The sequence below is a fragment of the Delphinus delphis genome, chromosome 14 (genome assembly GCF_949987515.2).
Source record: "Delphinus delphis chromosome 14, mDelDel1.2, whole genome shotgun sequence".
NCBI lineage: Eukaryota > Metazoa > Chordata > Mammalia > Artiodactyla > Delphinidae > Delphinus > Delphinus delphis.
In genome coordinates, this window is record NC_082696.1 from 71,907,518 (window position 1) to 71,930,238 (window position 22,721).

The 22,721-nt window shown below is 42.8% G+C and overlaps 1 protein-coding gene across 2 annotated transcripts; it reads right to left on the reverse strand.

The window, feature by feature from the left end:
- Nucleotides 1-18,653: 18,653 nt before the first annotated feature.
- Nucleotides 18,654-21,962, reverse strand: TPBG (trophoblast glycoprotein). 2 transcript variants are annotated; one of them, XM_060030626.1, is made up of 2 exons: nt 21,714-21,962; nt 18,654-20,941 (listed from the first exon to the last, which is right to left on the reverse strand). In XM_060030626.1, the coding sequence occupies exon 2, from the start codon at nt 20,587-20,589 to the stop codon at nt 19,330-19,332; it is 1,260 nt and encodes a 419-aa protein (XP_059886609.1). In that variant the 5' UTR covers nt 20,590-20,941; nt 21,714-21,962; the 3' UTR covers nt 18,654-19,329. The 2 variants fall into 2 exon arrangements, with proteins under 2 accessions (XP_059886609.1, XP_059886608.1); XM_060030625.1 differs by having other exon boundaries at nt 21,664-21,962.
- Between the last annotated feature and the right edge of the window lie 759 nt (nt 21,963-22,721).

Consider the following 22,721-nt stretch of genomic DNA (forward strand, 5'->3'; position numbering starts at 1 on the left):
GTTTAAGTTTTGTACTTTTATCCTGAGGCAATTTTATAAAGGGAAGTATTTTTAACAAATCAAAATGTTACCCCCCAGTTCTTCATCTTAGCCGGCTGCACAGGTGTAATGGAGCGCCTGGCTAGGTTCCATTCCCCCTCTGGCAGTCTGAGAATACTTGTTATGAAGCCTAGTCGGGACCAAGAGAGCATCTTAATGGATGTCGGTGATGAGGTTCTCTGGCTGGCACCATCTGTTCATGTCTGTATAGCACTGGTTACCAAAAGCTTGCTTGGGACTTCCCATGATACAAAGCCATAGACTAGGAAGGGGACGGGGAGGTGCAGGGCTCTGTTCCAGAGCAGACGCCACAATGGAGGGTTAGCGTGGGTGAGATGCTGTTTTGGATAATGCCTGCTACAGAGTAGATACTCATTGAATGCTCAGCTTAGGTTAAATCGCTTTGATGTGGGGAGGAAGAAGGGTGGTAGCTGGGGTTAAAAATGCTGTGCTCTAGAAAACAAACTTATGCTTACCAAAGGACACTACTATAAACAAAATAAACAATAAGGTCCTACTGCAGAGCACAGGGAACTATACTCAGTACCTTGTAATAACCTATAATGGAAAAGGATCTGAAAAAGAATAGATAGACAAATAGATGACTGAATCACTTTGCTGTATACCAGAAACTAACACAACATTGTAAATCAACTATAACAGGAACAAGTTCCGTTCCAAGAGTATGTTCGTAAGTCCGATTTGTTTGTAAGCTGGTACTAACTTTGCAGTACCAGCTACGTCACCGCTGCTTTGACGCTTGCTTTTGGACATCCTGGGCTTGAAATAAAGATACTGTACTGCCGTACCCTATACAGTACTGTACAGTAAAGTACGCAAAAGCACAGCCACTTGTAGAGGATGCACGCACGTGACAATGCACGCCAGACACGGGAGCGAACTTACGTGATTGGGCATGCAAATGCACATTTGCATCTTTGAAAGCCTGAAACTTGAAGGTTTGTATTAGGGGACTTACCATATTTCAATAAAAAAAAGAAAAGCAAATGATACCCATGAGCCCATCAATCAAAGATCATCAGTGACAGCATTTTAGATATTTTTCTAGGCACTTTTGTTTATAGTGATCATATCAATTACACAAAATTTTTACGGTTCTGTATCCTGTTACCCCACTTTAGATTAATGTAAAATTTGTTTTTAAATGCTGTACACTAAAGTATGACTAAATGTCTGGCATTTAACGAGCAGGCAATTGTGTATCAGATACCATACGTCTTCCGTCATAACATCTCTTGGCTTATTGTATAATGGCATTTCCGTTCTTTCTTTCTTGGATATTTATTTCTTATTACTTCTCATTTGTAATGAGGGAATTTTTCCTACTATAGAAACTGAGATCTACATGCTAGTGAGGAAACAATACCAATTTGAGAATTTCAAGTGAAATGAAAATATCTTTAGGCCAGTAACTGACTTACCAGAGTCTGGCGTTCTTGTAGCTTATAATTCAGGTATCACTTCCAGTTAAGATTTGTGGTGCTCATGGCTGACCTCAGACTTGATCTTTAAAAAAGACGAAACATGACAAATGAACTTTGACAGAAATATATTTAATGACTAGTTTGCTGACATCCACAGGTAAGGCAGAGAAAACTGCCAGTTTTCAAAAAAAAAAAAAACTAATTTGCATCTTTCCTCAGGAGCTGCCTGGAGGGGTTAGTTCTGTGCAGGGGAAGGAGTCATACACAGCGTGCCCTGCACCCATGCCTGGCTGCGCCTAACCAGTGAGGTAAATATTTACTTCCCTTCACCTTTACTTGTGCAAGATGATTTTAGTCAAGGGTGGGGGGGGGGGATCGGCTTTGCAGAAATAGCTTTCTGCTAAATGCCCAGAGTTCAGTATTTTTTTTTAAAAAAACACAACCTCTATATAATTATATCTCATCTGTTATTAGCTATGGAATTAGTTCTGCCTAAATTCCTTCCTTTCCCACTTCATGAGTGTTTATGAAAGACCAGTAACTAGCCTGAATGTCTGCAAAATGATATCGAACACAAATCCAGCATTTGCAAGACAGGAGCTCACGTGTAGCTCCAAACAGAGCATTAATTACTTGCTAAGAGTATTTAATGAAAATGACTGCACTTAAATATGTTCATAAACTTGGAAAAGACAGATTCCAAGTTTCCTTCCACACACAGATCCAAAATACGAGCTTGTATTTGATGTTTGGAGTCTGCAGCCTAGACTAGTTTAAACCCATTGGGGAAGAACATCAGGGCTATAGAGTGATGAAGGGCACAAAAGAAAAACATTTTAGAAAATGTAACTAAGTTAAAATTTCATGCATTTTTGCAGTTGCAAATCGCTGAGTATTGAATGATGGCCTTTCCTGATCATAGCATTTCATGACCAGTTTACATGTGATTAAATTGATCTATCAGATAGTTTGCAGAATACATTTTTCTGGTTGGGTAACAGGAGCAATTCTTTTTTCTGTTCCTCTAAAACCAAGTTATTAAAAATGTAGTCAGTGAACCAGAAGCATCAGCATTGAGGTTGTTAGTGATACAGAATCTCAGGCTCCACCCCAGACAGCTGCCCTCTAGATGATTCACGTGCACACTACAGTTGGAGAAGCATTGATCTGAAACACAGCTACGCATCTTTCTTATAAAGAGATGGGTGTTTTAATTTTCAGAACTAATTATTAAAGTTCAGTCAAAAATGTTTTTTTTAATTCTAAATTTTAAACATTTAAAATATTTTTAAATCAACTCACGCTAGTGTAACAGACTTCTAGCATGACTTTAATTTTTTTTCTAGAAATTCTCCCATACAGTTGGAGGTTCGTTACAATGGTCCCAAACAATGTGTAACAAACAAATTATGTTACAAAATAAGAGAATAATTCTTGATGACAAACCAAACAGCAACAGCTAGTTTTGTCTGATATAATATTTTTTAGTGGGCCAAGTTTATTATTTTGCCCTCATTTATCAAATACTTTGTGCCTTACATGCGGTATTTTCAGAATGTATGAAAACAGAATTATGCTTTAAATCGTCTGGCAAAATTCTAAAAAGTTTTGTTCAGAACACGAGTAACGTCTACGGGATTGCTATTGTCTTTCTAGAAGTCCAAAGCCAAGTTGAGGTTTGCTCAGTTTTTACTAAGGAAGAGTAATTGCTCTGTTTACTCTGACATAATCTGCCTTCACTTTCTGAAATAAACTGAAACTCCTAATGAATAATATGCTTGTTTCCTGAAGAACATATTATCTAAATAATAATTTAGAGCTATGATATAAGATTCTACTGCCAAATCATGAAGTCAGATTTATTTGGTTCACTTACATAAGCCAATTACATATTTTGTACTTGTTTAAATATTATAATGCATCATCTTCAGTCCTTTAAAAAAAATTCATTTCAGGAAAAAAACTAAAGGGTAAGTAGTGGTATGAGGGTAAAGGAACTGATGTTGATTAAATTGCTTCAACTCCTGGTAAAACTACAAAATAATTGCACATTAAAATAGAATGAGCATCTCTGATAAGAGTTCTTCTCATCTGCAAATGTCCATAAAAATCACATCTTTTCATTTTAAAGATGCCTAAATGAGAGTCAGTTAATTAAAGGGAAACTACCTTATGCAATTATAATTGTTAAGGAGTTATGCAAAGTTAACCAGCAGTGGTATAAAAGGCATAAAAATCTGTCCCTCTTTTTGTCTTTGTAAGCGACATGTTCTTGATGACAGGATGGAGAAAATTCAAAAGGAAAAAAGTGTAACCATGAGAAAGTATGTGTGTGCGTGTGTGTTGTGTGATATTCTTCAAAAAAAGCATAGTTTTGATTACAGTTCTCCCTACGCAAAAACCTTCAACTGCTCACTGTTTCTTTTGAATAAGTTCTAAACTCTTAAATATGCCTACAAAGCCTTCCATGCTTTTGTCCTAAACTATCTTACCAGTTACCTCCCATTACTCGCCACCCTCTCTTCTCTTGGCTCCAAACAAACCACTTGCTATTTCCCTAATATAACCTGGGTTTTTCCTTTCCACACTTTTGTTCACACTGTTTCTGTTGACTGGAATATTCTCTCTCCAGCACCACTTCACCCTACCCCACCACCTACCATAACCCCAAACGGACTGGGAAAAATCCCACTCTCTCAGTTAAGATGCTTATAGCTTCCGGTAGCAGAATACTCAACTAACTGCTTTAAACAATACAGACATTTATTATCTTACATAGCAAGAAGTTCTGAGAAAGAGCCATGTGCTTTCTTTCATTCTACTTTGCTGTCTTTAGCATGTTGACCATTGTCTTGAGGCTTGTTTCCTTATAGTCACAAGATAGTTGCCACTGCTCCAGGCATTCCTTCCTACGTCAACAGAGAGGAAGAAAGGAGTTCCTTAAAGGAGTTTTTTAAGGGAAGGAAAAGCTTTTCCAGCATGCACTTAGCAAACCTCTGCTAAGGTGCTAATTAAAAGGAATCATCCATGCCCATTCTCTAGCTTCAACGAAGGCAAGAAATACAGGCATCTAGTACTTTCAGCCTCTAAAACGGGAGATGGGCTGTACTATCCAGGAGGAGGATAGGAATGGTGACCAACTGTTGCCTCTAGTCCTCCAAAGCCCTGATCTAATGACGTTGACTCCATGAAGCCCTCTCTGAGTCATCCAGTAAAAGTTACCTCTCCTTTGGTTTTGCACAACACTGTGTAGCTTTTATATTTACATTTTGCTTTGTATTCAAGTTATCTGTATGCTTGCCTCATTTCCACTATGAGAATGCATCAGTCCTGTCTTGTTCATGTTTTATTCCCATATCCTCTAGCATAGTCCTTGGCCCTTAGAAAGTGTTGAATAAATATTTCCTGAACTGAAAACCTCACTAATTTGAACGACAGTTAGATGATTCACTTTAGCTACAGGGGGAAAAAGAAACATCATATCCGCCTCCCAAAAAAAAAACTTAGAACTTTCACCACATTTGCAATTAATACAAATGCTGCTTTTCAATAAACAAAGTACAGAGGTAACAGTCAGAAACAAAATTAAAAATAGAGAGAGGCTGACCTTATCCTCTCTGCTGACAAAACAAAAACAAGCACAAAATCATCCTGGCAAATGTGCTGTTTTCTCAAGACTGGTCCACTAGCTACTGGATGAAGGAAGACTCCCAAGGGCTCATCCTAAAGGATCCCAGACTCAAGCCATCTTAGACCAAAAGGATCAGGGCTGCCTACCAGGGACAGAGCAATGAGCTAGGAGCATCCTGAGTTCCTGAGGATTTCATGGAGCAGGGCTGCCATATCACCTCTGGACTTCAAATCTACGAACTTGTAAGAGGAAGAAGTAAATTCACTTCTACTGAGTTTTCCGCCATTCACAACTAAGCCTAATCCAAATTAACGCACTCGATCTACCCTGCGGACTATGGTACTGCCAGAACCTTTGGAGCCGGTCAGGGCCTCCAAGAAGCCATTGCCATTAGGCAAGTCCTCTTGAGTTAAGCCTCAACCCAGCTTGGAACTCGATTCAGTTTGAAGATGGGCCCAAACTAATTCCATCCAGTCATGTACCATCAACTCTCTGCACTCATTGCTCTTGGCAAAATGTTGGCTGCATATTGAGTTTCTCAAGCAAAACAAAGGATAGTAACAAATCGTCAAACATCCTAAGCGTCAACATTGCTGACTGTGTTTAGTTAAATGCCATTTTTTCCTAACACAAAGTCATAGGATTGAGTGAGGCCTTCCCAAGGAAAAAGCAACTTACCTCCCTCCAGGGGGTAGGTGAGACATACGGAAAAATCTGATTTAATGGTTCTTTGCTTTTTATTTATGTTGCTATATCTTTTATTAAAGATCATCTGGCTAACACTGTGGCAACCTGCGCAAGCAAAACAGTCAAGTGTAGGGGAAGAAGAGGCAACGTAAAAATGCATTTTGTATTTATTCTAAATGTCAATTTAATTGAAAAAGTTGTTTCTTTGCACGGAGAGGTTATTTTGCTGATGCGACCAACAGAGTCAGTTAAAGTAAGCTGGTTTGTACACGAAGATGCAGATGGCTTGAAAAATATCCTTATCACAGCGCACGTCAGGGAGGGTTTACATAGACAGCAGAGGAATCCGTGAAGCTGGGCCTTGCTGAGAACAGTGGGATTAACACCCTGGAAGATACACAAGAAGGCCAGGAGCACTTGTTCTCAGTTTCTCCACCCAGAGGGCAACTGTCCAGCCAAGATTAAGCTGAAAAGACAGGATAAATTATTCTTAGCTCTAACAGGGAGAATTTTACAACCACTCTGATTCAAGTGATAAACACAGACCTCACATCAGATAATTAAGGTCCAAACATTGAAGAGAAGGCTTGAACTGTCTGATTTCTCTCCATTGGTCTTATTATACTGATTTTCAAAACTAAGTTTCACTTTGTGGAAAAACATTTCCCCAGAATGGATGCAGCCAATCGCATAAAACTGATTTAAAGCCACAAAGGAAGTCTATGAACCCATCTAGATATTGAAAGTAAAATAGTGATACTATTTGTCTTAAAGAAAGTGCTGGTTTTTTAAGCTATTGTGATTTTTTTTTTTCCATTTCAGATTTGCAGATGGAATTCTCACATTGCTCTCTTCCATATACAATATCTTATCCGGGGCCTTATATTTACCATTTCTTCACATACATTAAATACCACTGAAATGTAGTGATTTTGTGTTTATACTTTAACATCAAAAAATGAAAACCTAAGGACTTTGAAACTGAAATTAAATTATTTGGTGACTTATCCATAACCCCAAATACCATACTTGTTAAGGAGAAACCTGCTATATATAGTCTTAACTTCCCTAAGAATATAGCATTGTGGTTATCGTGGTATGTGTGAGAAGAGAAGCAATATAGCACAGTGGTTAAGAAGTGGACTTTAGAGCCAGATTCAAATTCTAGGATCCCGGCTTCCAAATCTTAGCTCTACCACTTACCAGCTATGTGAACAATGGGCAGGTTATTTAACTTCCAAAGTGCCTCGGTTTCCTCATCTATGAAATAATCCCTACTACACCCTCCCATTAAGAGGACAAAATAATTTAATGTTAATGTAGCACTTGGTGCCAAAGCACTTTCTTAAGTAACACAAAATGTCTCTGCAGTTAACAGTAAAAAGCTAATTTAAAACTCCCTACCTATATGTGACCAACTTACTCTCAGGACTATTAGAACATAATACCACCCAACACTTAACTTGATTAGCCAGTATTAAATTATTAAGATTGCAGATTTGCTCGAGCAGTCTCTCTGGTGAATTCATTTCTCATGAGAACACAAATCGAAGGATAGAAAAGATGAAGAAAGGACAGAGTATGAAGTACCCTGGCTGTTAGAGCCAGTCTCCTCCATTCATTCATTCATTCAAAGGTCAAAACCAGCTGGCCCTAAGAACTGACACACTAAATAGTGGCACCATCTTTCGACTTGATCAGGGAAACGTTTTCTTTTTGATTTGTGAGATAAAAACCAATATAAAGTACCATCTTACCTTAACTATTGAAACAGCCATGTATCTCCTGTCTCTCACTACATCACTGCCAGACAGGTCTTCCTGGAGCAAAACAATAAGAGTCTGACTCCATTTTTGATGTTTGTTCTCTGATACTTTCAAGCCCCACTCCTCCCTATTCATCTGTTGCCTCACATCTGGGCAAACCAATAAGAAGTGTGTCATGTATATAAATGTCAAACCACTATGTTGTATACCTGAAACTAATACAATATTGCATGTCAACTATACTTAAAAAAATTTTTTTAAGGGCCAAGGATGCCATTACTCTGTTGGATAACTGCAAAATGGACCAACAAAGACTATGGGTTCTATTGCGTGCAGAGATTTATCAACATGCCAAAGAGTTATTTCAAAACAGACTTAAGACCAGTGTCGCTCAATCCATTAAAGCAGTAATCACCAGGGAGGGGCCTCTAACCCTGACAGTACTGAGTTGGGACTCTCTATAGGAAGAAACTTATAAATATGAGCAGAGTGAAGTAGAACCCTCCAAAGTATATCCAGTAACCACCAAGTAGAGGTATGGGGGACTTTGCTATAGGGCAAGGAATCAGAAATGAAACAGAGTTCAGCAATTTGACCCAATTGTGAATCCAGAATATACTAAAATAATTTATCCAACAGAGCACTGATTGGCTTTTGTGCCTCTACAACACTGGTTCTAAATTTTAACATCAGCTAAGATGCACCCATTGGCCTTAATCAATACTGGTGCGCAAGTTACAATTACAGCTGGGGATCCCAGTACATTTAAACAATTATAGCTGGGGATCCCAATACATTTGCCTCCTTAGGTAGGAATAAACCTACCTAAGGAGGCAGAAAACCTGTACTGTGAAAATTATAAGACACTGATGAAAGACACTGATAATGACATAAGCAGATGGAAAGATGTACTGTGATCTTGGATTGGAAGAATCAATATTGTTAAAATGACCATACTACCTAAGGCAATCTACAGATTCAATGCAATCCCTATCAAATTATCAGTGGTATTTTTCACAGAACTGAAACAAAAAATTTTTAGTTTGTATGGAAACACAAAAGACCCTGAGTAGCCAAACCATCTTGAGAAAGAAGAACGGAGATGGAGGAATCATGCTCCCTGACTGCAGACAATACTACAGAACTACAGTCATCAAAACAGTATGGTACTGGTACAAAAATAAACACCTAGATCAATGGAACAGGATAGAAATCCCAGAAATAAACCCATGCACTTATGGTCAATCTATGACAAAGGAAGCAAAAATATACAACGGATAAAAGATAGTCTCTTCAATAAGTGGTGCTGGGAAAACTGGACAGCTACATGTAACAGAATGAAATTAGAACATTCTCTAACAGCATATTCAGAATAAACCCAAAATGGATTATAGACCTAAATGTAAGACCGGATTCTATAAAACTTCTAGAGGAAAAAATAGGACATTCTTAGACATAAATTGCAGCAACATATTTTTGGATCTATCTCATAAAGTAATGGAAACAAAAACAAATGGGACCTAATTAAGCTTAAAAGTTTTTGCACAGCAAAGGAAACCATAAACAAAACAACCCACAGAATGGGAGAAAATATTTGCAAACAATGCGACCGACAAGGGATTAATTTCCAAAATATGCAAACAGCTCATACAGCTCAATATCAAAACAACAAACAACCCAACTGAAAAATGGGCAGAAGACCAAATATATATCTCTCCAAAGAAGACATACAGTTGGCCAAGAGGCACATGAAAAGACGCTCAGTATCGCTAATTATTAGGGAAATGTAAGTCAAAACCAAAATGAGGTATCACCTCACGCCGGTTAGAATGGCCGTCATCAAAAAGTCTACGAATAGGGCTTCTCTGGTGGCGCAGTGGTTGAGAGTCCGCCTGCCGATGCAGGGGACACGGGTTAGTGCCCCGGTCTGGGAAGATCCCACATGCCGCGGAGCGGCTGGGCCCGTGAGCCATGGCCGCTGAGCCTGCATGTCCGGAGCCTGTGCTCCGCGACGGGAGAGGCCACAACAGTGAGAGGCCCGCGTACCGCAGGAAAAAAAAAAAAAAAAAAAGTCTACAAATAATAAATGCTGGAGAGGGTGTGGAGAACAGGGAACCCTCCTACACTGTTGGTGGGAATGTAAATTGGTGCAGCCACTATGGAGAACAGTATGGAGGTTCCTTAAAAAACTAAAAATAGAGTTACCATATGATCCTGCAATCCTGCTCCTGGGCATATATCCAGAGAAAACTTTAATTCGAAAGGATACCTGCACCCAAATGTTCATAGCAGCTCTATTTACAATAGCCAAGATATGGAAGCAACCTAAATGTCCATCGACAGATGAATGGATAATGAAGATGTGGTACATATATACAATGGAATATCACTGAGCCATTAAAAAGAATGAAATAATGCTATTTGCAGCAACATGGATGGACCTGGAGATTATCATACTAAGTGAAATATGTCAGAGAAAGACAAACACCATATGATATCACTTATATGTGGAATCTTAAAAAAATGATGCAAATTAACTTATTTACAAAACAGAAACAGACTCACAGACATAGAAAACAAATTTATGGTTTCCAAAGGGGAAAGAGGGGGGAGATCTGCTGGCCACCTGGAGAGTGTGTGTGTGTGCGTGTGTGTGTGATTACTCAGGATGAACTTTATCTGTGATAAGGTCACCATAACATGTGATGGAGCCTTCTAGCAAGCTGCTGCTATCCACCACCTAACCAAGTCAGCCTAGATCAAGGAAGAGATTCAAGGGTCAGCACAACTGGCCAAACTTCATGCAGTCATCTTAGTGATGGAAAATGCTTGATCAAAAATTGGTCCAAAGTGTATGTTTTTGCTGCGCAGCAGCTAGGCCCGTAAGCCATGGCTGCTGAGCCTGCGCATCCGGAGCCTGTGCTCCGCAATGGGAGAGGCCACAACAGTGAGAGGCCCGCAGACGGCAAAAAAAAAAAAAAAAAAAAGGCCAAAGTGCATGTTTTTACAGAATCTGTAAAAAAAAAAAATGTCCAATTAGTCTCACCAATGGCAACAACTCCTTATCCAAGGAGTTGATTGCCCTTTAGATACCTAAGATAAAAATCAAGGTCCACATAAAGTCTGCCCATACTAGAGCCAAAATAAAAGGCCTCCTCAAGACATTTCTTATCCCTTTCAGAGTTCCAGACATTACTGATGGTGACCAAGGCATGCATTTCACTTCTCAAAACAAATACCATAGACTCTAGAACGAGACATTCAATGGAACTTCCACCTTACTAATGGCCACATGCTGTAAGCCTCAGAGAGCCATAATAGCTTACTTAAATAAGTTCAACATCAATGAAATGAGACATAGCACATCAGCAATCAAACATCAGTGGTGAATTATAATTGAGTCTGATTTCATCTGTGATGTCTGAGTACTGACAGCTTTCAAGCCCATACCCCCCCCCGCCCACTTTCTGTCCCACACTGGGGCAAGCTCCTAAGAAGGCCCATGAGCTTCATCCCTTGGCCCCTGCTGGGTAGTTAAAACCACAAATACCCCAACTCTCACTCTGGTCCCACCCCTTAATCACAATGAAAAACAAAGCCAAGCTCTACCCTCCCAGAAAATCCCGTATGGGAGTCATAAACCTTTTGCTACCCTCTTTATGCATGTGTGGTGTCATCAGGCTTGATATCCAAACTTATTTGGGGAGGGGATGTGGATCTCACCCACGAGGGGATGACCACATCTATGCGTATCACTCCGCTGCTCATAGACCTCCAATAACACCCCCACTGTCCACTGAATTAAATAGAAACTATTGATCGTAACTACAGATTTATCTTTCTAGTCTCCCTCTCCACTATTCTCCTTGATACACATCATGCTTCAAATGCTGCTGTTCCCAGAACGCACCTGGTCTTTAATTGCCTCCATTCTCTGTGCTTATGCTCTGTCCTGAGTTTTCTCTTCTACCCACTGTCTCTATCGGCCCTTCTTCAAAATCATCTTAAAAGCCAATCCTCCATGAACGATTTTCTGAATCTTCCAATTAGACAAACTCTCTCCCTGCTTTGAACCCCGTATCACACAGTTTGAATCTCTGGTAGTGCTTTATCACATTCTACCCTATAACAAAGTCATTCACATCTTATTGCTCCTGAAGCTCAGGGGTTGACAGCACAGGTCCTGGAAACAGACCAAAAAAAAAAAAAAAAAATCCCACATCTGATTCTTGCTACCTGGTTGTGCTTGGGCAAGTCACCTAGCATCTCTAAACCTCAATTTTCTCTTCCAATGAGAATAAGATCTTACACATGAAGGGTTTTGCCTAGAATCTGATGCATACTAAGAACTCAATAAAATGTTAGCTATTATCATTGTTTATCCTCTCAACTGGATCAGAAGCAATTTTATGTCATAAACTCATTTTTTAATCCAATGCAACAACAGTGTCTGGTATATAGAAAGCATTGAATAGATATCTATTGAATGAACTGAATAAATGGCTCATAGGACTTCACTGAAATTTTAAAGCAGATTAACAGTAAGATCAGCACAGTTAAATCACGTGCATGAATGTAAATTAATTCTAAGAACACACACACACAAATCATCTAAAAAGAGAGTAGAATTCAGGAAAACATAGGTTTGTCTTAAAAACTGCTTGCTAACTTGTAACTAGTTTCCCAGAGGTTCCTCCACACCCCATATCACCTCTCCCAACCCTGCAACACACACATACACACTCTTATAACTGGGTTATGGACTTAGCTATCTTCTAATTTTGGTATTTTAACAGAGAGTAGACATTTGTGGATCAAAAACAGTGACAAGTTAATTAGCCACTTAGAGTTTCTTTCTGTTCAAAATCCTGTCCACAGAGCATTCAGTACTTTGTTTAAGAAAATCATATAGTGAACGATGTTGTTCCACATTTAATATTCTTAAATAGACATCAAAAATATTTTTAGAGTTTAGAAGAAAAAGATTACCCTCTGCTGCAGTAATTCTCATTCAAGGATCTGCTTTAAGGGAAAAATATGGGAGACGTAGAAACACAGGTAGGTATAACGATGCTTATGAGAACATTAGCAAGAAACATCCTATGTGTGTAAAATATGTGATTGTCTGCAGTACTTTAAACTATTAAAATAGCTTTTTTTTTTTTTGCAGTATGCGGGCCTCTCACTGTCGTGGCCTCTCCCGTTGCGGAGCACAGGCTCTGGACGCGCAGGCTCAGCGGCCATGGCTCACAGGCCCAGCCGCTCTGCGGCATGTGGGATCTTCCCGGACTGGAGCACGAACCCATGTCCCCTGCATCGGCAGGCGGACTCTCAACCACTGCGCCACCAGGGAAGCCCTGAAATAGTTTTTAATGGTAGTAGGGGATGGTCACAACATTGTGAGTGGAAAGGCAGGTACAGCGTGATGCCAACAGGAAGCAGTTTATCTCAACATTAAGGCACTTTTCCTTAGTGATAGGATTATTCATGGTGTTTGTCCCCACTGTATTTTTAAATAATCTACGAGAAACATGAGTTAATTTAAAAATATGTCCTTTAGGGCTTCCCTGGTAGCGCAGTGGTTGAGAGTCCGCCTGCCGATGCAGGGGACACGGGTTCGTGCCCCGGTCTGGGAAGATCCCACATGCCGCGGAGCGGCTGGGCCTGTGAGCCATGGCCGCTGAGCCTGCGCATCCGGAGCCTGCGCTCCGCAACGGGAGAGGCCACGACAGTGAGAGGCCCGCGTACCGCAAAAAAACAAAAAACAAGTGTCCTTTAAATGTTTGATAGCCATGTGTTTGCCATGATCTATAAAAATAACTACAGAATGTGTCTAATTGAAAGATTAAAGCCTTCCTTGAAGGCATTTAACTAGCTGTATTGTCAAACTCAGGGAATCTGCATTGCACATAGAAAGGAACGTTTGTAAATTGACTGACCTGATGTTTCAGTCAGTCCAGCTCTCCTGTGTGCAAGTCGTCACCTTGAAATGTTATGTATCATGGTTCTCTTTAGGGGAAGAAAACACAAAGTTGTACAAATAGGACTGTGGGGGGGGCGACAGGGAGGTCAGGAGAACTGTAAACTTCCACTTTAAAAAAGCCTATCTTGATAACATCTTCAGGTTCTTGAAAACATATTCCCAAATATTTACTTTTCACAAAAATATTATAGTTGGTAATATTTTAAGCTTTGGCTTCCTTAAAAGCAAATGTATCCTTACATTCACCAAGTCCAAATGGGAACCACCAATAAATCCTATTAGCTGAACATGTCAGCTAAACTGCATTTCTGTTTTTATAAACACTTACATACAGGTTTGTGACGTGGTAACCATGATCCTGAATCTTATACCACATTTTCATTTTCAGTAGCCAAGCAAACCTCATGAATTTCCCACGTGACACATTAAAAGGCACCGATGATAGATTTTTCTCAAAATTCACGTAAGATGAGAAACCTTTTGCGATCTGTGGCATGCATGCTACAGGACATTGGGACTGTCCTGAGTTTGGTCCTGTATATGTAGAGACAGTGAACTGGCACAGCAGCAGCAGAGCTGCTGGGGTTTGGCCCGTCAGTCCACTGGTTTTCCAGGGTGATGATGGATTTCCGTCGATTTGGATTCCCTGTTTGGTCTCGGTCCTCAGAGGATGGGTGGTAGCCTGCACCCGGAGTGGGTTCCAGCCGGGAGAGCCGAGCAGAGCATGCAAAGCTGACTGCTCACCTGGTGACTGACCGACTTCACGGCCTGTGAACTTGGTCTCATTTGTTTGGTGTTCTCACCAGCTGAGCTAACTCATCTTTTAAGATAGAACTACACAGGCTCGCACAGCTTTCCAGAGTTGTTTTCTCTTCCAAAGAAATATCACCATTAAATTTCCGAAATATTTCCTATCATACTATGGACTCAGAGGAACTTTATGGAAGCATATTCTGGGGTCTGACACTAATTTTTTGCATGCACTGAAAGTGAAATTTAAACAAATGTAGTGAATGTTTGAGCACAAAGCAAAAACAATAAAACAAATTCACGTCAATTGCCTTTTTTTAAATTAGACAAGAGAATTTCAAAGGTCTCAAGGTAGGTAATTAGCAATACCACCATGTGGCAAAAAAAGAACTAGAAAGGGAGTCTGGAACCCTGAGATCTAGTCCTAGTTGTTGCTATTTAACATGTCACAATTATCAGGTTTTCATTAGTAGAATGGGAAACTGGGCTTGACACATTTAAGAGCCCATCCAATTTTGAAATACTAAGAATTCTTTTTCTTGTCAAAAATACATAAATCATATATTAAATGTTTTTAAATCTAGATTTTTTTAACCCATGACAAAATTAGAGCTGCTAAAATGTTTTAAGATAAAACATAAAACCAGCCTGCATTTTTATTTTATTTTTTTTTTGCGCGGTACGCGGGCCTCTCACTGTTGTGGCCTCCCGTTGCGGAGCACAGGCTCCGGACACGCAGGCTCAGCGGCCATGGCTCACGGGCCCAGCCGCTCCACGGCATGTGGGATCTTCCCGGACCGGGGCACGAACCCATGTCCCCAGCATCGGCAGGTGGACTCTCAACCACCGCGCCACCAGGGAAGCCCCAGCCTGAATTTTTAATCAAACATTACTAGGGATGGAAAAATACCTGTACAAAACATCCTCAAGGAGCTGTTTTTCTCCTCCTAAAAGACAGGATCACTTAGACAATACAGAATGTATTTTCTTAAACTAATTATTTTCTAGTGCAGTGCTGCAGTATTACTGAAAGATTTTAAAAATACATCATCAAGGTATTTTTCATATATGATCTAGAAATATAATTGCCTCCTTCCCTCTCCTTTACTGTGAAAGATCCTTGCACAAGTGTAAAAGTGAAACTTGAATCTCATCTGAAAAATGTCTGTCTTCACTGCAGGGTGCTGCTCTCTGAAGGCTGGATTTTGGAGCAGAAAGAAAGCACGGGCCAAACTGGTTTTAACTTGCAAACCAGCAGAAATGATAGGAAAGATTCCCAAGCTAGAGCTGCAAAGCCTCTGATGTCCTAAAGAAGGTAAGCCTCCTATTTGGAACATTAGTCCAAAAGGGACAGAGTCAAACGAAATCCCTAAGGAAACAATCATAGTTCATTTGGGACCTTCTTTTTTTCCACCCACTTTAATTAAAAAGATAACAAAGCTGTAACTTATTTCCGATTAAATATTGAGATGAGCATAATCCACATTTGCTGCCAATCAAGGTATTTTAAAGGAATGTACCTTTTATTTCAACCAATCCTTCCTCCGCCTCTGAAAAAAAAAAAAAGAAAAATCTTGTCTATTATCGATAGTATCAATTTAAGTAGCTCTTTTTTCTTTAAAAAATGTTATCAAATGTGCTTCAAAGAATCCTTATAAGAAAGATCTATCAGTTATAAGGTATAAGTGTGCCTCATGGGTCACCATTGAGTCGCATGGGGCAGCAAAATTGATGATACATATATTAATGTTGCAAACTGAACTGTTACATTGAAAAGGGCGAGTTACAATTCAGGGTCAAATAGCTGTATTAGCCTAAATTCTTGCCACTTTAAATTGAAATTTATTGGACGTTTTAATAGCTTTTTAAAATGAGGGATTTATCAAGTACCTAAATTTTTAAGTATTTTTCTAACTTTCTTCAAATGAAACTTGTAAAGGAAAAATGAAGGGTGTTTTCTGCTGAAACGTTTGCTGAGTAATAAAAAGTATCACCAACCAAAATAATTTTGAAAAATGGACTATTTGTAGGTTTCTAGGATCAATAATGCATAATGGTACTAAAGAACAGTGTTTAAAACAAGTACACTTAAAGCGATACTTTCATTTTCTTTTTGCCTATAATCCTTATTGGATTTATATAGCACCTGTCTGCCAAGGAACTCAGACTGCCTTATAAGCTTATAGACTTCGAGTATTATGACTACACAATAACAAATGTTTTCAAGCAGTAATATTTTTTTACCTTAAGAATGTCTATTGCCATGTACTGGGGAAGAGCAAGCAGTGATATGATATAAAATTGGGAAGTTTATACAAAGGAAGAAGCAAGGGGGTGAAAAAGAAGCAGAAAATCATAAACTTCAAAAACGCCATCACCTAATGGGCAAAAACTCGGCTTCACTGTATCACAGATTCTGCTTCAGTGAGTTGATGAGAAAAGCTAGACTGACAAATCGAGCGCTTTCCTGGATGTTAGATAGAGCTCAGCTTTTAACTGTTAGATTATCACATGATGAAGGAGAAATCATTCTTCTGAACGGAGACTCTATAAATTTTACAATTTGTTGTTTCCTACAATATCAGCAGACTTAGCAATGAAAGCCCATCGGCAGTGTATTCCTAAGATGGTGTGCTTTTATTTATTAGATGTTTTCACTATTTTCTGGCTGTGTTTTGGCATCACCCTTAGGAAATAATGGCAGCCAGCCAGTTTATGAATTCCTGGTGAACACTTAAAATGTTTAATGGAATAATATTAAGTACCATATATTTAACCTTTTCTTAGGAATTGTAGGATCTGACGTATAACCCCAAAATAATGCATACTGTTTCATAAAATGAGCCTTAAGGAACTTAATGTAGTTAAAATTAAAACATCATATTCTGTCTGTCTAATCTAATCTAAACAAGGAACAGATTCAGATATTTTTAGCTCTATTTTGAAAACTTCTGAATTTAACTCAAAGAGGAAAAAGCTTTCTATGCTTCTATTGTAAAAAAGATTTCTAGAACTAAAGTACTGTCTAATCCTATTTCATTTATAAAAGTATGGAAAACTAAATTTTATTTCAAATATAAAACACCCCCGAACATGATCTTTTTTTTTTTTTTTCTGGACGTGGGCCTCTCACTGTTGTGGCCTCTCCCGTTGTGGAGCACAGGCTCCGGACGCGCAGGCTCAGTGGCCATGGCTCACGGGCCCAGCCGCTTCGTGGCATGTGGTATTTTCCCAGACCGGGGCACGAACCCGTGTCGCCTGCCTCGGCAGGCGGACTCTCAACCACTGCGCCACCAGGGAAGCCCACCAGAACATGATCATTTTAAAGGGAAAGAAGGGCCCTAAGACTTACTGGCACAAGTTTACCTACACTTTAAATTAAGCAGTAATGGCTAAATTAAAAGTCACTTTATATAAGAGTTTAGAGACTAATGGAATTTACTTTTAAACTTACTTGGCAAATAATAAACTCTGAAAAAAAATCTTGTCTATTATTGACAATATCACTTGATTAATCAATTGCTTTTATTTACACCTAAGTGTGATTTATTCTTCACAAAGGTGTATATACTAACATAGAGTTTAGCTAAAGTCAAAATGTCCCCAAATTCTTAATTGCTGAACTGAACATAAGAACCTACGATTAGTTGAGACACTCATTTGTAAACATAGACAGTTATCTCTGGTTATTTCCTCAAATTCATATCCTACCATAACAATTATTTTTTAAACACATTAGCAGTCTCTGATAATCAAACTGTCAACCCTATAGGTACCATTTGAAGCATTTAAAAAAATATATTCTCAGGAAAATCTAAGTTCCAATTTACATTATGACCTTATAACTTTTTAAAGTTACTCTTTTAAATCTTTTATTTTAGAATATTCTATGTCTTAAGACACTTCATTTTCATACATTTATTTGCATTATATTTGTTTCATACTCTGCTCTAAAAATCCACAGAACAATTTCACATGGAGAGTTTTATTATGTAAATAATTTTGTTCTGTCCTAACAACTTAGTCTAGAAAAAGCCCCACACTGTGAACTGCTTATCATACCGAACTCTTCCCTCTTACGAACTTTATAATGCTTTTACAAAATAGTTTAATGAATAGCATTAACTTTCACATGAATATTCAAATTCTCTATGTAAACCCTGAAAGGATCCACCATGTCAAAACTATCTCCAAAGTCTGTCTGTATAAGACACTGCTCCCGTTTCATTCTCAGCTATAATAACGAATACCTTAATTATCATCAGAACCAAGACCATTTAATATCACTGCCCCTAATCTTTTTTTCAAATAGTAAACTTGAACACAACTGTAATTCTTTTAAGAATCTTTATTTAATTTTTTTGGAACAATTTAGTTTGCTGGATCTCGATGCAGTTTATAAAAAAACGTCAGCACAGTTTCATATAAACTGCAATCAGAAAAGTAACTTGTCAAAGAAGTTATCTGAAGTTGCAAGTTATTTTTTGTAATATGCAGAACAGGAAAATGTAAGCATGCTCTCAGATGCAGGCGCTCCTGTGTGCTATGGAGTTACTTTGAAGAGCTTGCTAAGGTCTGCGGGCAGTTTATGGAATGCAATCATTCTCTCCACAATTTTGGTACATGAGAATAAAACTGATATTTATGAAATACGTCTTTTTCTCAAAAAAGTTGAGGCAGCTTTTGTTGAATGCTATCTGTGGGAGTACACTTGATAACCTTGAGCTGTACTAAGAGAAACAGCCAGCCAGGAGGCCATGTTCATGCTGAAACTTGAAAACATCCCTCCAGACGTGTTGATTTCCCAGAAAAGGAAGAGGATAAAACACTAAGCACAGTTGTCCATTGTCTTACAGTAGCAGAACACACCAAGAAACTTTACATAAGGGAGCAAACTCCCTTCACTGCTTTCAGTCAAGGTCAGTGGCAGCTACAGTGGAGGGTGGTGGTGCAGCAAGCCTAGGACAGGACAAAAGCTGAAGTCTACATCTCATGCATAGCTGTCCTTGTTCTGTCCTCGCGCGGTTCTCAGACATCCGAATTAGAACTGAGGTTTGTTAACCTGGGGTCCGCATTGATTTCATATCTGTAATGATACCCTTCCATGTGATCCCTGCAGGCATCTCTGATGTTATGCATCCACTTTTTTATCCCTTTGCGGTTCAAATACAAAACCAGTAGGAAAATGGCGCCTATCAGGGCTAAAACAATACCCAGGAAGACATAAGACGTCTGCAGGGATGGAGGAAGGATAGGGTCACAGTCCAGGTCGGAGCTGTTGAGTTCCAAGAGGACCCGATTCCTCATTTTTTCCGGGAATGCACAGGTGAGCCTGGCTTTGCCCTGCACTACCTCTGTCTCCTTGAGCCAGGCCACCATGTCCGCCATGTGGCAGTCACAGACCCAGGGATTGTCGTCCAGGAAGACCCTGACGTGAGGCAGGCTTTGCAGCTCTGCCAGGGTGCCGTTGTGCAGGACCTTGAGGGCGTTGTTCTCCAGGTGGAGGCTTTCGAGGTGTGTCAGGTTGCGGAAGGACACATAGGTCAGGCTCACCAGCGAGTTGTTGCGCAGGTCCAGGTGCCTGAGGCCGGGCAGCTGGGCCAGGACGTCGCGGGGCAGGTAGAGGAGGCGGTTGCTGACCAGCTCCAGGCGGCGGAGCCCGCGCAGCGCGTGGCCTGCTCGCAGGGCCGCTGCCACCGCACCCTCAAAGCTCCGGTTCTGCCGCTTGGCGGCAGGGGGCACGATGCGGTTCAGGATCAGTTCCACCAGGGGGCTGGGGGCCGCGACGCTGGCGTTGCCGCCCGAGAAGGCGAAGGGGCTGAGGTCGGCCAGCGGGTTGTGGCTGAGGTCGAGCTGGCGCAGGCTGGGCAGATGCGCGAAGGCGCCGGCGCGCACCTCCTCCAGGTGGCTGCCGCTGAGGTTGAGCGCGGCCAGCTCGGCCAGCGGCGGCCGGCGGGCGAAGGCCCCGGCGGGGAGCACTGCCAGCTGATTGCCGGTGAGGAAGAGGTTGCGCACGTAGGGGGGCAGGTCCGCGGGCACCTCGGTCAGGTTGCGGTTAACGCACTTGACGGTGCGCGCCGCCTCGGAGCACTCGCACGCCGGGGGGCATCGGCCCGACAGCTGGGGCTGGGCGGACGCCGCGGAGACCGGGAACGCCGAGGAGGTGGACGAGGACGCAGAGGAGGGGAGGGAGGACGACGAGACCCAGCCCAGGAGGACCAGCGCCAGCCGTGCCAGCCGCAGCCTCCCGTCCCCGGCGGCGGGGCCCCGGGAGCACCCCCCAGGCATCGCGGCTCGGGTCTCCCCGGAGCTGAGCTGGGACGCTGCCCGCTCCGAAGGTTCGGGAGGTTGGGCCCGGAGGGCGCGGGCCGGACGAAAGCGTCTGGAGAAAACTTTCGTCTTGTGGAAGCTGAGGAGGGCCGCTGCCGCCGCCGCTGCCGCAGGAACTTGGCTAACCCCCTCGCCGCCGGGCGTCCCCCTCCCGGGGCCGAGTCCCCCGCCCCTTCCCTCCAGAAAGTACGCACGGCGGGTCGGGACGCTCAGCGCCGCGCTCTTCCTCCGCGCCTCTTCCAGCAGCCGCCCCCGGGTGGCACCTCCTCGCCTCTTTTGTTGGCGCCTCGCGCAGGATCTGCGGCGCGACCTGGGACAAGCGGGAGAGAAGCGTGAGGGGCAGCGGCGCCCGCAGCTCCCCGAGTGCAGGAACCGGCCTCTGCCAGCCAAGTCGTCCCCACTCGGTACCCGAGACCTCCCTCCTTTAAGCCCGTCCGAGCCTCGCCTCCCCCAGCGCGCCACGCAGATCCGTACCCCGGGAGAGGGGCGCGCGACCCGAGATGCCGGAGCGCAAAGTCTGTCGTCTGCTGCGGCCCCTACTATATATACCCTTGCAGCTCCCGCCCTCCTCCTTTCCCGATCCCACTCGTCCTGTCCCCCACCCCCCACCCCCGCTCCCCCGCTCCCCCGCATCGAACTTCTCGCTTAATCCCCAGCGGCTCCCGGCCAAACTTCTCACTCTCCCAGGTCCTTCCCCCCACCGTCTCCGCAGACTACCTGCCTTCCGGGGTCTCCGCCCCCCGCCCGGACTTCTCCTCCCGGCCCAGGTGAGGATGAGAGGGAAGTTTCATGCTACAGGAGTATTTTCATCTCTCAGAACCCTCTCGGATTAAGTGGAGGAGCGTATAGCTGGCGCCCCCAAGCCCGCGCCCCCTCCAGCCCCTGGGATCTGAGGGCATTCCAGTCATCTCCTAAAGGGAGGGGAGAGGCCTCGAACAAAGCGACGGCGGAACCCGGACCTGCGCTCCTCTCCTGCCAGAGGGCGGGGAGGGGCCCCGGAGCTGCCTTCTCCGCCACCTCCCCACCGCTCACCTCCGCGCGCCCGCCCGCCCGCCACCTCCCGAGACAACTCCCAGTCCCACCGGAGTCGCGGGGACTTCTCGGGTCCGAGCTGCGCGCCGACTCTCCTCGCACCCCAGCCCCAGGCCCAACCTCCGCAGCTGGGAAAAACCAATCCGGGGGGCGGGGGAGGGCAGGCCTGCCGGAGTGGCTGCTCCGGCCGCGCGGCCAGCCTCGGCGGACCTCGGTGGGGGGATTGAATAAAGGAGGTGAGGGGGGAGTCTGCGCCGCGCACCTCCCCCTGGTGGAAACTGACGAGGAATGCGCCAGAAAAGGTGAGGGAATCCCTTCTTCTCCCCCTTCCCCGACATTCCATGGTGGTTCCTCGTTTTGCATACTGGACTTACCTTGGACAGGAACAAAACCGCTGGTGAATCTCGTGGAATTCGTCCTGATTCGGGCACTTATGGCAGTAACCGGGTAGATTTAGGCGTCACAGAGCAACGCGAAGCAGCAGCGTAAAGAAGGGAGCTGAAAATGCACAGCGGCAGCGGTAAAACGCCCAGCAGCCTGCAAGGGAGTTTCGCGAGTCTTCCCACCAAAGTGATAACGTTAGACTGCCAACTTCAGATTTAGGTGTAATTAACGCGTCCCTACCTGTCCCGCCCCCGCACTTCTCCGGATAAGTTACGGAACTTGTGAAGGGAGAGAGCTAACTTTAAGAAGGGGGGGAAAAGATTGGTGGAGAAGAGATTCACTTTTGATTCATGAGCTTTTCCCTTCCCCAAATTAAAAGCAGAAGGAAGAAAACGGCCGCCAAAGCGTCCTAGAAACAAAAGGCATACAGAGAGGACGTGAGTCACCCGGAAAGCGGACCCGCCCCGCTCACCAGATGTGGCAGCGATGTGTCAGTGCAAGTCACTTAAGATGGGAGAGCTCACGGGGTGGGAGTGGGAGGGAGGCCGCCTGGGGAGAGCAGAAGTTTGGTACCAATATCTAACGCCCCAGGAGGCGCCAGGTAGGCAGGGAACCGAGAGGCTGAAGTCGGGAAAGGAGACTCTGAATGACTGAGTATAGGGGGGATTTGTTAC

Bases quoted from the DNA above. Each gene is read 5' to 3' on its own strand.
- TPBG (XM_060030626.1), bottom strand. From the start codon at position 20,589: ATGCCTGGGGGGTGCTCCCGGGGCCCCGCCGCCGGGGACGGGAGGCTG.